The sequence below is a fragment of the Patagioenas fasciata genome, chromosome 1, assembly GCF_037038585.1.
Source record: "Patagioenas fasciata isolate bPatFas1 chromosome 1, bPatFas1.hap1, whole genome shotgun sequence".
NCBI lineage: Eukaryota > Metazoa > Chordata > Aves > Columbiformes > Columbidae > Patagioenas > Patagioenas fasciata.
The window spans coordinates 122,622,634-122,635,874 of record NC_092520.1 but is presented as its reverse complement, the minus strand read 5'-3'; the positions used below and the strand labels follow the sequence as shown (position 1 = coordinate 122,635,874).

At 42.2% G+C, this 13,241-nt stretch overlaps 1 protein-coding gene across 2 annotated transcripts; it reads right to left on the bottom strand.

Moving 5' to 3' along the window:
- Window positions 1-277: 277 nt before the first annotated feature.
- On the bottom strand, window positions 278-11,501 carry TAGLN3 (transgelin 3). Of its 2 annotated transcripts, XM_065849401.2 has the most exons (5): window positions 11,203-11,501; window positions 10,582-10,763; window positions 9,557-9,731; window positions 4,480-4,582; window positions 278-835 (listed from the first exon to the last, which is right to left on the bottom strand). In XM_065849401.2, the coding sequence occupies exons 2-5, from the start codon at window positions 10,759-10,761 to the stop codon at window positions 694-696; spliced, it is 600 nt and encodes a 199-aa protein (XP_065705473.1). In that variant the 5' UTR covers window positions 10,762-10,763; window positions 11,203-11,501; the 3' UTR covers window positions 278-693. The 2 variants fall into 2 exon arrangements, with proteins under 2 accessions (XP_065705473.1, XP_065705482.1); XM_065849410.2 differs by lacking the exon at window positions 11,203-11,501 and having other exon boundaries at window positions 10,582-10,924.
- Window positions 11,502-13,241: the final 1,740 nt, after the last annotated feature.

The window sequence follows — 13,241 nt, the reverse complement described above, 5'->3', positions numbered from 1 at the left end:
GGAAATACAAGCTCAACTGGGTGAGACTACATGCATCAGAGTCAGCAGATAATATATATCTTCTTCTTTTTAGGAAAATACATTGAGTGTACTTTTAGACAAACATTAAATTGAACATGTAACACAGACTGCATGGAACTAAAGCAAGAAGTCACTCAGAAAAGGCTCTGAATTGGAGATTAAACCGATCACTCAAAACATTTAACCCCTCAACACTGTATCATATGGTTGTTTGTTCTGCTTGCTTTTACTGCCTTTAAATAACGAGTCTGCAAGGTGTCTTTAATTTGCCTTTATTCTTGGTCAAACAATATAATCACTGAATTGAAGAATGAGGTTACTGGTTGAAATACAAGTGCAGTGTGAGACAAATATGAAAGATAACACTTTGCAAATAAATTAATACAGAATAATTGTCGTTGCATAGTTCAGAAGTGAAAAGTAGGAGGCAGCAGTGCGCACGTGCTGTGAACTGACACACACCACCACGAAAAACCAAGTTCCTAGATGAACTCTTGCAGCTGCAAATAAAACAAACCAAAACAAAAATACCCCGAACCTTAGGGAGTACTACCTATTAAAAACCAGGCAGAAAGGGAACTAATGAGCTTTTTTTTTAATTTTTCTTTTTTTTTTTTTTTTTAAACAGACCATGCTGCAGAAGGAGTGTTTTCTTTACAGACAGAGATGCTTTTAGATAATCTGTCTTGGCATCCCATAGCCTGTCATACCCGACTGTGATGCTCCTTTGTTGCTGCCCATCTGAAGGCCTATTACGTTCTGTCCCTGACGGAGCTGCTCTTCTGAAAATCCTCGTCGATTCTGCTGTGCTTTCCTGTCCAGATGCACACAAAAAACCATACTGTCATTCTGCATATGCCCAGAGGATCATGAAAAGCAACATAAAATTGGCTTTTGTTAACAGATGTGTCCCCTGTAATGCAGTATTTCATTTCCACCATCCCATGGGCTAGGCAATACTGGCTGGGCTAATTGCTCTCCTGCAGTTGGAAGTAATGCTCTAGTCAAACGTACAACACTTCAGACTTCCACAGTAGCGCTTATTCCTTAACTACAAGGGACGTTCCCAGCAGCTATGACAGGTAAAATATTTATGTAGTAGTGTATATAACACTCATGATAGGATTAATTTGTGTTAAGCCCTATAGCCCTTAAAAGCTGTAGTCCATGGGATCTGATCAATGAGGCACTTACTGTGCTGTAATACAAGTTAATATCCATCTAGAGCAACCGTACAAATTGGTATAATTTAACTCAGTCGAGTAAATAAGAGCTGAATGTACCCAGAGAAACAATGGGACAGAGAAGTGACTTGCTCATTTTTACTGAGTGGATGATGGTTGCCTGCAGGACAGAACAGCTGCTCTGTTGCCATTTCCAGATCTTTCCTCTAAGCAATAGACTTTGCCCTTTGCACCTGTGTCTGAACTATAGGACAGTTTTTTATCTTCTGTCAAAACATACTGACCACTTTTGTTTGGTCTCCCTGGTCTCAAAAGCCCTTCGGGTCAATGAACCTTCATTGCAGTTTAAAAAGAGACTTTCCCCTGAAAATAGCACCGAGGGCAAAAGTGGCAGTTAAGAAGAAACACGAAAGTTTGTACTCTGTGGCCTTGCAAGAAGCTGCTCATCTTAATTTTTTATTTATATAAGTCATCTACAAGGGAGAAAGATCAGTCTGTTGCTGCCAAATAAGCTGTAAGAATCAGCAGAGCCCAAAACTGAGAGCGCCTTTCAATCAACCAGACTTGACTCCCACCCAGGTACAATCTTTCTGCCTGCTGTGTCTGTCCTGTGATCAGGTTACCCTGCAATATGGCATTGCGTTACAATTCCCCTTTCCTCCGCAGCCCACCACTAGATGAGAACACTAGATTAGGTGCCTACTGTGATTGAAAACTATCAACATGATCCTCTCTGTGAGGGTCTGATCCTGCACTGTGCTGAGCACCCTGGCTCGAGTCCAAAAAAGCACTTAAACTCTTTGCCAGACTCAGGGTGTTCAGGACTTTGCAGAAGAGCCCACATTTGCATGGAAATGCAGCAAACCAGAATGGGCCACAGAAAACCAGTACTGACCTGTCATTTTTCAGAATGGGTCTCCAGTGTTACAGACTAACACAAGGACTTGGAGAAGCTCATCACAGGATCACACAGCTCCTGACAGAAAGCATGCCAGAAGGCACGCAGAACTTCATGTAACCCCTTCTCACTGCTGCTTAATTTCTTTTCCAGAATCTTTACACAGACACTGAACTACTGCCAGGATCTCCAAGAGAGGATGTTATTAGAACTACTCCCATTACCTAATTGAATCTCAGGTTCATTGTATCTGCCTTTATTTTAATTAAAATCCCAGGAATGCATTCTGGTTTTTTATTATTCCTCCCAGAATTTTCAGCTCTGTTGTGGTGTAATTTCACAGAAAATTGGAAAGTTAACACTGAACAGGAAAAACAATGAGAACTGCAAAGCAGAAATTGAAAGAGAGACCAAAGCGAGGTCTGGATATGCAAATACAAGTTGATTACATACCTAGTTTGGATCTTATCTTGTTAGGTTAGCATCATAAGCACCACATTTAGTATATGATAGTCTTACAGATAACAAAATGTACTTATTATTTGCTTTTAGGTTGGTAAAAATGGCCTTAACAGAGATGTAGAAAAATTGGCGAGGGCAAGTCTATTCTCCTCCATGTCTCCCCTTTTCCAGGTTCTGTTTGGCCTGTCTGCCATCACCTGGCAGCACCCTTGCTGCAAACTCAGCCCACCGTGTAGATCTGTTAGCTTTTCCTGCCAACTTTGCACCAGTGCTCGTGGCCGCCAAACCGCAAGACAACAAACAGCCGCAGGGCCATGGACCTCGCTGGAGCACACAAGAATGGGGGAACCAGGCCTGGTGGGACTGGGTGTGTGAGAGACTGGTGATGGAAAGTTAAATGGCTCAGCTCAAATGTGATGGTACTCCAGTCACCGTAGATGGGTGCTCTCATTCCGTTTAATCTTGACTTCTTTTGGTTTATTTTAAGGCAATTAAGAATAGGCCTGAAAGCCCTGACTTATGACTAACACCGGGTGGCAGTGAGGGAGGTTGATCTGCCTGAAGGGATGGGTAAGCTACAGAGAAAACAGCTCCTGATCTGCCATATGTTATTTCCTTATAGAAATAACATCAGTTTTCCTTCAGGCAGTGGCTGTAAAATTCTATTTCAGGGGCTGCGATAGATGTGGGTTGGCTATCCAAGCAGCACGGGCAGGACAGACAGCTAGGGGAGAAAGGAGATGATCACATCTTCCTTTATGCCAATGAAAACTGTTCCCACCTACAATTTAGAGTCCAGATGAAAATTGATTTTTCCACGTAAGACTTTGTTTTAGTTACATAAAACAAATAAGCCTGTCTGGGTCATAGAGATTTCATGTCTGGTTTATATTAAAGCCTGTAACTGGATTTGAATTTTAAGCCCAATTATATTCAATAAATACAAATCTCTCTGTGGACTGTATTAAGTTAATTTAAACTAATTTCATATAAAGAATGTAAAGGAGTTTGCAGTTATTCACCTAAAATTCAAGTCTTCCTTAGCCTCAGTTGAAACCAGCTCAAGGTTTAAGACCAAGCAAGTGAAGTTTGTTTTGCTTTTGCTGAGCTATCTAGACATCAGAAAATTCAAGGAAACCGAAGACGAGCAGCCAGCACTCTTTTTGCTAACATGCCTCAGACATTTCGGCACAAGAAATACTCTCGGATGGCAGAATCTCATGTCAATAATATGCCTGTAGGGCAGGAGGGCTAACTGTGGGAGGATTTCCTTTTCTTCCTCTGCCTGCTTCTCAGCCAGAACAAATGGACTTTCAGAGCAAATAAACAGCTTTGCCAAGGTAGAGAATTCTTCACAGAGAAGTAGTACTCCCCAGGGAAAAAGATGAAAAGGAAATGAAATCATTTTTGGTTTGATGAAAAAAAAAGACAGAGGGTTCATGCTGTCTCTTTGCTCGGTAAAGGGGTCACTATATGGGGCTTTGCTGACATCTGTGACAGCCTTGTCTTCATTAGTCTTTCCATCTGTTATCTGATGTGAGGCAAAGGCATACCTTTCCTACCAGCTACTCTTATGACACACACATTTGCATGGCTGCTGCCATTTTTATTCCCTTTTCTTCATGAATGGATATAGAGGATTAGCTGAAGCCGCTAAATAGATGAATGTCACCAAAACTGGTGGCTGAATTTCACTGCTATCCTTCCAAGGAGTGGGAGTCAGGGATAACGTCAGTGGACAAGAAAATAATGTCTCTTCTTCAGCAACAAGTGTGGGCCTCTCATGCAACAAGAGAGATATGCTACAAAAGTTCCCGCAGCAGGATGCTGCTGTGTGCCTTAAAGCCTAGAGGCATACAACACTACCAGATTCTTTGTGACGACAGCTCTGGGAAGCTGTGGTTTGAATTTTACCTGTGAAACCAGGATGGATCCCCCTTGTAGCAGCCGTCATCCTTGGTGACTGCCAAACTGCCTAGAGCCATTAAGGTTCTCTGCACTGCTGCCATGTCCTTCCCTAGAAAGCCAGACAGGGAAATTAATATAAGAAATACTTGCACAACAAATAGTTTGGCACACTGATAAACACTTTCATCCGATTCATTAACAAATTCCCTCAACTCCCCTGAAGAAGTGCATTAGCAGCATAATAAATGCCACTTTAGAGTTGCTGAAATTGAGGTATTGGCATGCAACAGCTTATTAAAAGTCATCAAAGGGACAGTGTTAAAATAAAACCTAACAATTCAGATATTTCCAGGCCTCTGGCTATTTTAATGCTTTCTCACATACTATTTTAAGTCCTTCTATATAATCCTTTTGGCAAAATTTTCTCGTAAGAGGTCACTTGGGTGTACAAAGAACAGTAATATACTCAGTGAAACACAGGTGAAGGAGAACAATATGTTAAATAACTGTGCTGTGCCTCAGTTTCTTCACCTGTAAACTGGTATGACTGATCCCACCTTTTAATCCCTGGGATTTCCAGTCAGTTCCTGTGCCAACAGAGCTCACAGCAGTCCTGCAGAGCACCTGTGCAGATAACTTCTACTAGTCCTCCTCAATTTTAACATCAAATCACCTCCCAAATCCTTCTTATTCTCAGGCTGCCAAAAACTGACACTCTGCAGTTTCATACCTTTAGTTCCTGCTTTCCAGTGCACCAGCCTTCCACTTTCTCCCTCCCTATGTTACCTCGTGTCATTCCTCATTTCAAAAAGTTAGGGCTCATCTCGTCTTTAGCCAAGTAAAAGTTATAAATCTGGTCACCACTAGTTATTTAGGTTCCCCCCATTAACAACAGAGAGAGAAAAGCTTCCCAGGGGATAATTTATCCCATCAGTATTGGGAAGGGTGAACTTGCCTAACACTTGCCTAGAGGCACACCTTTCACCTAGCTGAAAATTCACCCAGTTTCCCAGAGGGCACCTTACTCCTTTGAAATATAAGGCTCATTTTCAATAGAGGTTTGCATCGAGAAATGTTATCCCCTTTTCCTGTCTATCCTTCCAAAATTAAGATAATAAATGAATTTTCCTTTTTGGTCAACAGCTTTTGTTGATTCCTTCAATGAATTAAAAAAAAAAAAAAAAAAAAAAAGACACAGACATTTTAAAAAAATTAAGATCACTCATTTTTTTCTTAGTTCTTTCCCTGCACTTTGCCACTTTTAGTAAAAAGGGTAAGGAACATAAAGACATCAGGACCAGACAGACTATAAGTTACAGCATTTATTTCCAATTGTGTGAGGTGGTAAATTGTTGAAAAATCTGTCTTTTGTCTCTCCCTTCTTCTGAAATCCTTCCATAAGTGTTTCTGTGACTCCCCTCCCTTTCTTTCTGTTCCAGTTCTTCCTCTTTCTTAAAATCATGTACCTAGTTAGCAGATTTTGACTAGAAGTTCTTTACATGGGATAAGTAATTCATTAAAACATGAGATACTAGAGACATCATCATGACAACAGATTTCAGAAATAGCTCCAGCTGACCAATATTAATGCAAATTGCTGTAGACAAGCTGGAGTGTTCCACATTCTGCGTTTGTGCTATGCATCATCCTGGTTATTGGCAGATGCAGCTCGGGGCTTTGGTTCACACAAACCTAGATGCGTAACACACTGGCTGAGGTAACGAAGACACCCTGAAGCTGAAAACATCTAGCAGCTTCCAACTGTGGCTGTCACACAGCCTATTAAAGTTTATGGCGATCCTATCTGCAGGGGGACCATTTGCTCTGAAAATAAATTGTCAGCCATCCAGAATACTCGTTTTACTCTATTTCATGTTAATGCAAACTGCATCAGATGGAGTCCTTGCTTAAGAGGGCAGCTGAAGAGCCAACCTCTTACACAGGCAGGTCCACAGGCGCACATGGAGGAGCACGAGGCAGAAGCACCCTGAGCTCCCCAAAGCAGCAGATGTACCATATGCTGTAGCAGATGCCGCATACAACGTCCTTGGGATGCCTCCTGTATAACGAGGAGTGCAGTGACTGGGATGAAGAGGGATGTGAAGACAGATTTAAAAGTGAATGAGGCAAATAATGACAGCAAGCACAGGAGAAAAAAAAAAAGAAACAAAAGGTGGGTAGTGAAGTATGAGGATGGGCTGGGGGAGCCATCTGGCAGCCCCCCACGCTCTGCACTCAGCTCCACTTTATTTGGCAGTGGTGAGTGGGAGATGCTGCAGGGGAAAAACAGATCGAGTGGGAGCTGAGCGCCCCGGGACAAAACAAAGCCATGGGCATGGCCCTGCTTTACAGAGACTGCATATGAGGGGTGCTGCGGGTGAGGGAAGATCCCAAATCTGTGTGGTCTTGTGACATTTGCCTTCTTCCAGCAAAGGACACAAGGGGCTCGATGGTCAGTGCAAAAGGGCCGTGGAAAATTTTAAATCTACTGAGAAAGTCACCTAACACTGCAGCCACCTGACAGAAGGGATAATCTGCATTCTCTGAAGTCAGGATTGACTCTGGCACTGCAGAAAACTGTGGTCAGTGCCTTGCCTCAGCTCCAGTCCTTGCTCATTGACAGCCACGTGGGCCACCTGCCCAGCACCCAGCTTCAGCCTCCCCAAATCCTGCTGCAGGGACCCACACTGACAGTGTTTCTTCTGCATCTTCAGTCTCCTCTACAGCATGCTTGGAATAGCACAGCCACATAGAGGATCCTGGCACTGCCTGTACAAGGAGGAAGGGGCTGCTGGTCACTTCTTGTGGTAAGGGAAAGGTGGCAGGGAAGACTTCTTCTCCAGGTCCAGAAAGGGGAAGGGTCAAACCCAAAGACGGAGAACTGCTCTGCAGGAATACCCTGAAATGCTGTTTTGTAAAGGCTGAACAAGTAGCCAGAAGTACAGCTGCCTCTTGCCTGCCTGGAAATACACCAGGGAGGCATCTGTAAAAAACAGTGAAACATAGTATCTTAGGCATGGATTAGGGAAAGCTACTCCGCACAGTACATTTATGTAATAAAGGACCAAAAGAGAGGCGATACTTCTCCTGAACTGAGAAGGTGCAGAGATAAAGAAAAATGCACCAGATGGACTGAGTGAGTTTGAATCAGGCAACAGCAGATTGCATCCTAAAACATTTTCATTAATCATTACTAAGAATTTCAAAGCAAAAGCTCTCGGAAAACAATTAGCATCAGAGAAAAGCTGTTTTTCAGTCACACATACTTTTCTTTCCCTGTAAACACACATTGACATCTCCTCTCTTTCTAAAGAGGTTATGGCCTGGAGCTTAGGAGTGCTGTAATTATGAAATAATGAAAAAAAGACTGTCCTTTTTGTCCAGCTAATGCATCCAGGTTCAGACGGTTCAGCCCTGTAGCAGCACAGATGCTAGAGGTCAGAGTTACGGTTAGACACAAAAAGCTTGCAGTGACTCACTGCTGGAGAGACATACTGTTTCATCTCAGCACTGAAATGAGCAGCAGGAGGGATGAAAAGGGAGTGGGAAAGTGAGGAGACATAGATGAGTTTTGGGAAATCCTAAAATAACAGTGGAGAAAAGTCTTGTGTGTCTCCTTCTTAGGTTGTGGGTTGTGTTTTGATTTCCTGTCCTCTGGAAGTTGCTAGCTTTTTTTCCTTATTTCTGTTGCAAAAAGGTGGTGTGTGAAAAGAAGACAAATGAGGAGAGAGCCACCATCATTAGGAGCTTTTTGTCTTCAAAGCAAGTTCTTTAAATCCTGAAGATCAACGTACCATACTTTCATTTGTATGGTGTGAAGCCCTTATGGGATGCAGAAGACTGCAAAGAACAGCATCTGAAATGAGCTATTATCATCCCTTACAAGATAGATGGAGCTTCTCTTTCAGCATCAGCTAGATATCTAAAGGTAGCTTGGATGAAACCCTAAGGGCTGAACTAGAAGAAGCAAACCTGCCCTCATGCTCAAAGGTAGGATTTGTCACGCAAATCTGGCACTCTGAGAACGTTACAGGTCCCAGTAACTCCAGTATATCCTTCCCTTCTAACTCATCTGCAAAGAATCCCCTGGTATTTCATTCCTTGAGCTGTCTTTCAGAAGAGTAATGTCTTCCACATATCCTGACAGTCTATGAAAACTGACCCCACTTTTTTTGCTCCATGTGTGTTCCTTCACAAACTATATGACCAGCTTTCTCAATGGATGGCTTTCCTCTTTCCACTCTTTCATTCTCGTGGCAGATTTTTGACCCTTTCACTACCCTGCAGCTGTCCTTGCTTTGAGCCCTCACACAAAGCATTTTTCATCACCTCATCCAGAGAGATGCAGGATATACAGTGTACTTGGTGAGAGCACCAGGAAGAGATGCATCACCACAGAAGTGGGCAAAACCAGCCACACAAACGCACAAGTGACTCAGCTCTTCAGGAGCTGGAACACGCAGTTTCCACTTCGAGCATGGGATGGAGATAGCCCTGACCTGGGCTACTGCAAAACCACAGGGGAACTCTGAATTTTTTTGCTGTTGCCATAGTGACTTCCCTAAAAAGACTGTATCCTTAAAGAGATTCTCAGCTAACATGATGTTAACAGTGAGTTTTGCTTCTTGCTAGTCATAAATGAGCCCTCATAAGATCCACAGAAGCATAAATGCTCCTGGGAATGCATTTTATAGCTCTAATTTAAGCCTTGCTTATAATTTGAAAACTGCAATAAAATCTTGCTAACAGAAAATAAAGGTTTTCCATATTTGCTATTAGGAGCTATTTACTTGGAAATAATTAGCATAGGGAACATTTGCTTTATTAGGTCTGTGGATTTCTATCAGAATTATGGGCTTTTGGATAACACATGAGATTGGAAAGGCTACGTTATGCCCTCAGGGCGATATAAATCCCTCAGAGGAGATAATGCACCACCAGAAGAACATGGTAATGAGGTAAGGCAAACAGAAACAAAAGATAATTACATTAGAGAATATGCCTTAGACAAAATGCACCATTACAAAACATCAAAGCAAGTAAAATGAAGACTGCAAGCTGACTTCCAGTTTATTATTTTTACCTTCCCATAAATCCACTGTCTGGAAAATATCTGTTGTTCTTACTCCGTAGATTTCAGCAGCTTTTAAGAACTGAGAAATTTGTTCCATCTGCTTGAAAGCCATTTTTGATTCAGAGATCTTTGCAATGGGCTCATTTCCCTTTGGATGTAAACTGTTTATTAACTTGCATAACAGCTGAGAGATAAATACAGAAACAAAATTAGAAAACAGGCACCAAACTAGAAGGCAATTTCTGCACAAGAAATGATGCTGCAAAACGTTTTTGACCTGGCCAGTTTCTGTCAGGGACATAATTTCTTCAATTAAAAACAAAAAAGTGAATTGATAATAATCAAAGTATATCAGAAATGGATTAAAGCTTTCATCAACTGATGGCAATAGCCAGACCACGTAAATCCTAATCTGCTGGAAACAACAAAGCAATCACTGGTAAAGGTTACGTAACAACTGACAGAGAAGAAACCACATGCCCGAGCCAAAAAATAAGCAATGTCAATTGAAATATTGTTAAAGTCACTTTGGCAGAGATTCAATGATTAGCCTATTCTTACAGCCCACTGCAAACAGCAGCATCTGCCTGTTGTTCAATAAACCAATGGAATACAATGGTTTATCTACAGAATTATTCCCCAAAATAAACAGTTATGACATACAGAAAATCTGAAGGATTGGATTATCTCTTCACCTTTTCCTGTCAACACCAGTTATTTCTTAAAGAGAAAAGTATTCATCTGATTTTAAAATAGATCTCATTTAACTGTATGAGAAAAGGTGCTGAAGGAATGAATCATGCTCATACATAATATGCATGACTCATAAGAATCATAAGTGCTGTACTGTTCCCAGTGCACTAGTAATTATCTTCCGAGATTAAGATTCCTGGTCAAAAAGAGATAAATCAGATACTAAGATATACATTTCTGCACTGACCATAAGCTCAGACCAATTTAGCTAGATGAAGACAGAAAATAAGAACACTGTACATACAAACACACACAAGTACATAACTGGACAAAACACTTACTGTTCCATCCATCAACCAGGTCTGAAAATGTTGCCTTCCAGGAGGAGGGTGCTCTATCTGTTCTCCACACTGTACAATAATCCAGTTCACCAGCCTAGACTCTAATTCCGGATCATATTTCTGTTCAATCTTTTCCTGAACTTCTCGGCTTAAGCCATAGCTTGGTCCTCTGTTAGCCATCTCTGGAACCAAAGCAGAATTTACTTAGTGGGTAGAGAGTCCTGATCTGCAGTTTTGGAGTAAGCACCAGAAAATAGAAGAATAAAAGAGTGAGCAGCCTGCCCTATATGTTAGACAGTTGAACAGATGTTCGTCAACACTGAAAGTAACTGCATGGCACCGGTTATAGCTGTTCTGCAGAACAGGGGAGGGATCAGCGAGGGAATATCCTTTTCCAAAAGCACAAATCAGCTACCACATTAAGGAAAAAAAAAAAAAAAGAAGAAGAAGGAAAAACCAGAAATCCCCCCTGCCCAACCACAAAAACAGAAGACAAGCAAAATTTAAAACAGAGCAGGCTTTTAAACAGGGGCTTCTCCTCTGTTCACAGAGAATACAACAGAGTTCTCAGATCAATGTTAAAGCTGCCTGCAAATCCAAAAGCACTTTAAAATTGCCTACCTAATACTTTCTTATAAGAAGACGGCTGTACATGGGAGCTCAAGCAATCCAATTAAAGATGCAGTCAGGGTTCCCCTCAGCAGAGGTGCAGGGATGGATATCCAGAGATCAGCGAACTGAAAAGCCTTAATGAATTGAAGAGCCGAAGGCTGCCACAATGCCCTGCTGCTGTTGCAGCATCGTGGTTTGAAGAGCAGTGTATTGATTTGATTTTCCTCACACGCGAGGAGGGTCAGAGCAGGGGCGTTGCCAAGAGCCATTAAAGCGGCCTACCTCCTCAGACACAGCCCGGGGAGCCTGTTCATCTCGCCCATCTGCAGCCTGCTTCCGTGCATGTTTCCTCATGCGCTGCTCACCCCACAGGCTCGGCTTTACTCCACCTCGTCTGCACCAACCCAAATTGCACCGAGCATCCTGGCGACAGAGTGTTAAAACCACTAGAATTCACCCTGTTAAACAAGATAACATAAATTACTACGCATCTAGTTTATTTTTGAGCACAAAGCAGAAGCAAAACCTCTTCCTTGCCTGTTCTGCATCATAATGCAAACAGGCTTAGAGCGTAGAAAAATAATTTCTCCCCTTCCCTGTTCAAGTATTGATAAAAAGTTTCAACAAGGGAACAACTGGATGAAAAGTCAAGGAAGAGAAGGCAAGTAGTAGAATATTTTATCACCTTATCATTAGCAGGTATTAGGCTATCAAATAGTGTATTAGTGTCGCAAGAATACAACTTCAGCCACTAAAAACAAGGGGGAAACACCAAAAACTAGCAAATCTACTATAAAGCACAAGGATCACATTTTATGCTGGTATGACTCAGCATACTTCCAGTGATAGCAAGGGAGTTATGCCCTTGTACAGTAGTTTAAATTTTGATTATACCACTGCAGTGGTACAATCAGAGAAGGAGAGTTAAGACAAGGGACTTTTCTTCTGGTCTGATTTGTACAGATTTATCCTCTATTAAATAAGATCATTTTGCTCCTCTCTGAGTCGTACCAGACTTTGTCGAATGTCTTTCACCTATACTGTGTTACCTACCCTGCTATGACATTGGCAAATGATTCACATTCAGCTTGATACGAAAGGAGGCTGATAAACCGGAGGTGGATACACCTTTGGTTGGCTTTGCCAACCAAATCCCTCCTGCCGCATTTAAAAAGAAAAAAAAAAAGGGCAAAAGGAATACAGCTGCTTGCATATCCATCTCACAATGGCCTCTTCATTCACTACCTTCTCATTTTAAGACCATGAATTCTCAGATTTATACTGCTTCAGATGCTGCTGGGCTTGAGCAGACTCAAGAGATGAAAAATTTAATAGATGACCCAATTCATTGTTGTCCTCCACAGGCATTTAATTTCAGTGCTTTGTCTTCTTTGCACTGGTAGTTTCAAAATTCTATGAAATATTTGATTGCATAACTCAGAGCATGCTACGTGACAGGGCCACTGTTTGAGCATTTTCCGTCCCAGCGAACACGCTGCTGAAGGCACAGCAAGCGCGCAGGAACCGAGCCTGCAAACCAAGCCTGAAGATCAGAGAAGGAGTAAAGCGCAAGTGCAACAGGAAAAGGCGGTACATGAACGTGGCACCCTCTCCATACAAGCAATTAAGGGCTGGGCCTTAATGCTCTTTGGCCAGTCCCACAAAGAACAACGAGTTTTGTTTTTTACTTTTGGATTCTTTTGCGTTCTTTTGTTTGGAAGGGAGCCGCCCAGGTTGCTTGGCTGTTTATGGTCACACCAGGGTGTTCAGCGCTCACTAGCAATGGGATTTTATGAAAGCTGCCCACCTTTGCATCAGCCTCTGGCCCTGTTTCCTAACTTGGGGGCAGGGATGGGTAACTTAACTCTCCTAAGCTGCAGAGCAGAGGTCTGCGCCTTCACAGATGTTGGATATGCAACGTGTTCTCGAGGGACCATTCCATACTGTGAAAGCTGAAAAGCAAGCTTGTCCATCAATATCAATTTTTAATAAGGCTTTGAAAACCAGGAAAGCTGCAGAGGACTGGAAAAATGCCAGCCCCCTAACCA

Excerpts from the sequence above, each read along its gene's own strand:
- TAGLN3 (XM_065849401.2), bottom strand. The coding sequence starts at position 10,761 with ATGGCTAACAGAGGACCAAGCTATGGCTTAAGCCGAGAAGTTCAGGAA. Across the intron at positions 4,583-9,556 it reads GACAGTGGATTTATGGGAAG|GGAAGGACATGGCAGCAGTG; the intron begins GTAAAAATAATA and ends CTGGCTTTCTAG. Across the intron at positions 836-4,479 it reads GATCCATCCTGGTTTCACAG|GAAAGCACAGCAGAATCGAC; the intron begins GTAAAATTCAAA and ends GCATCTGGACAG.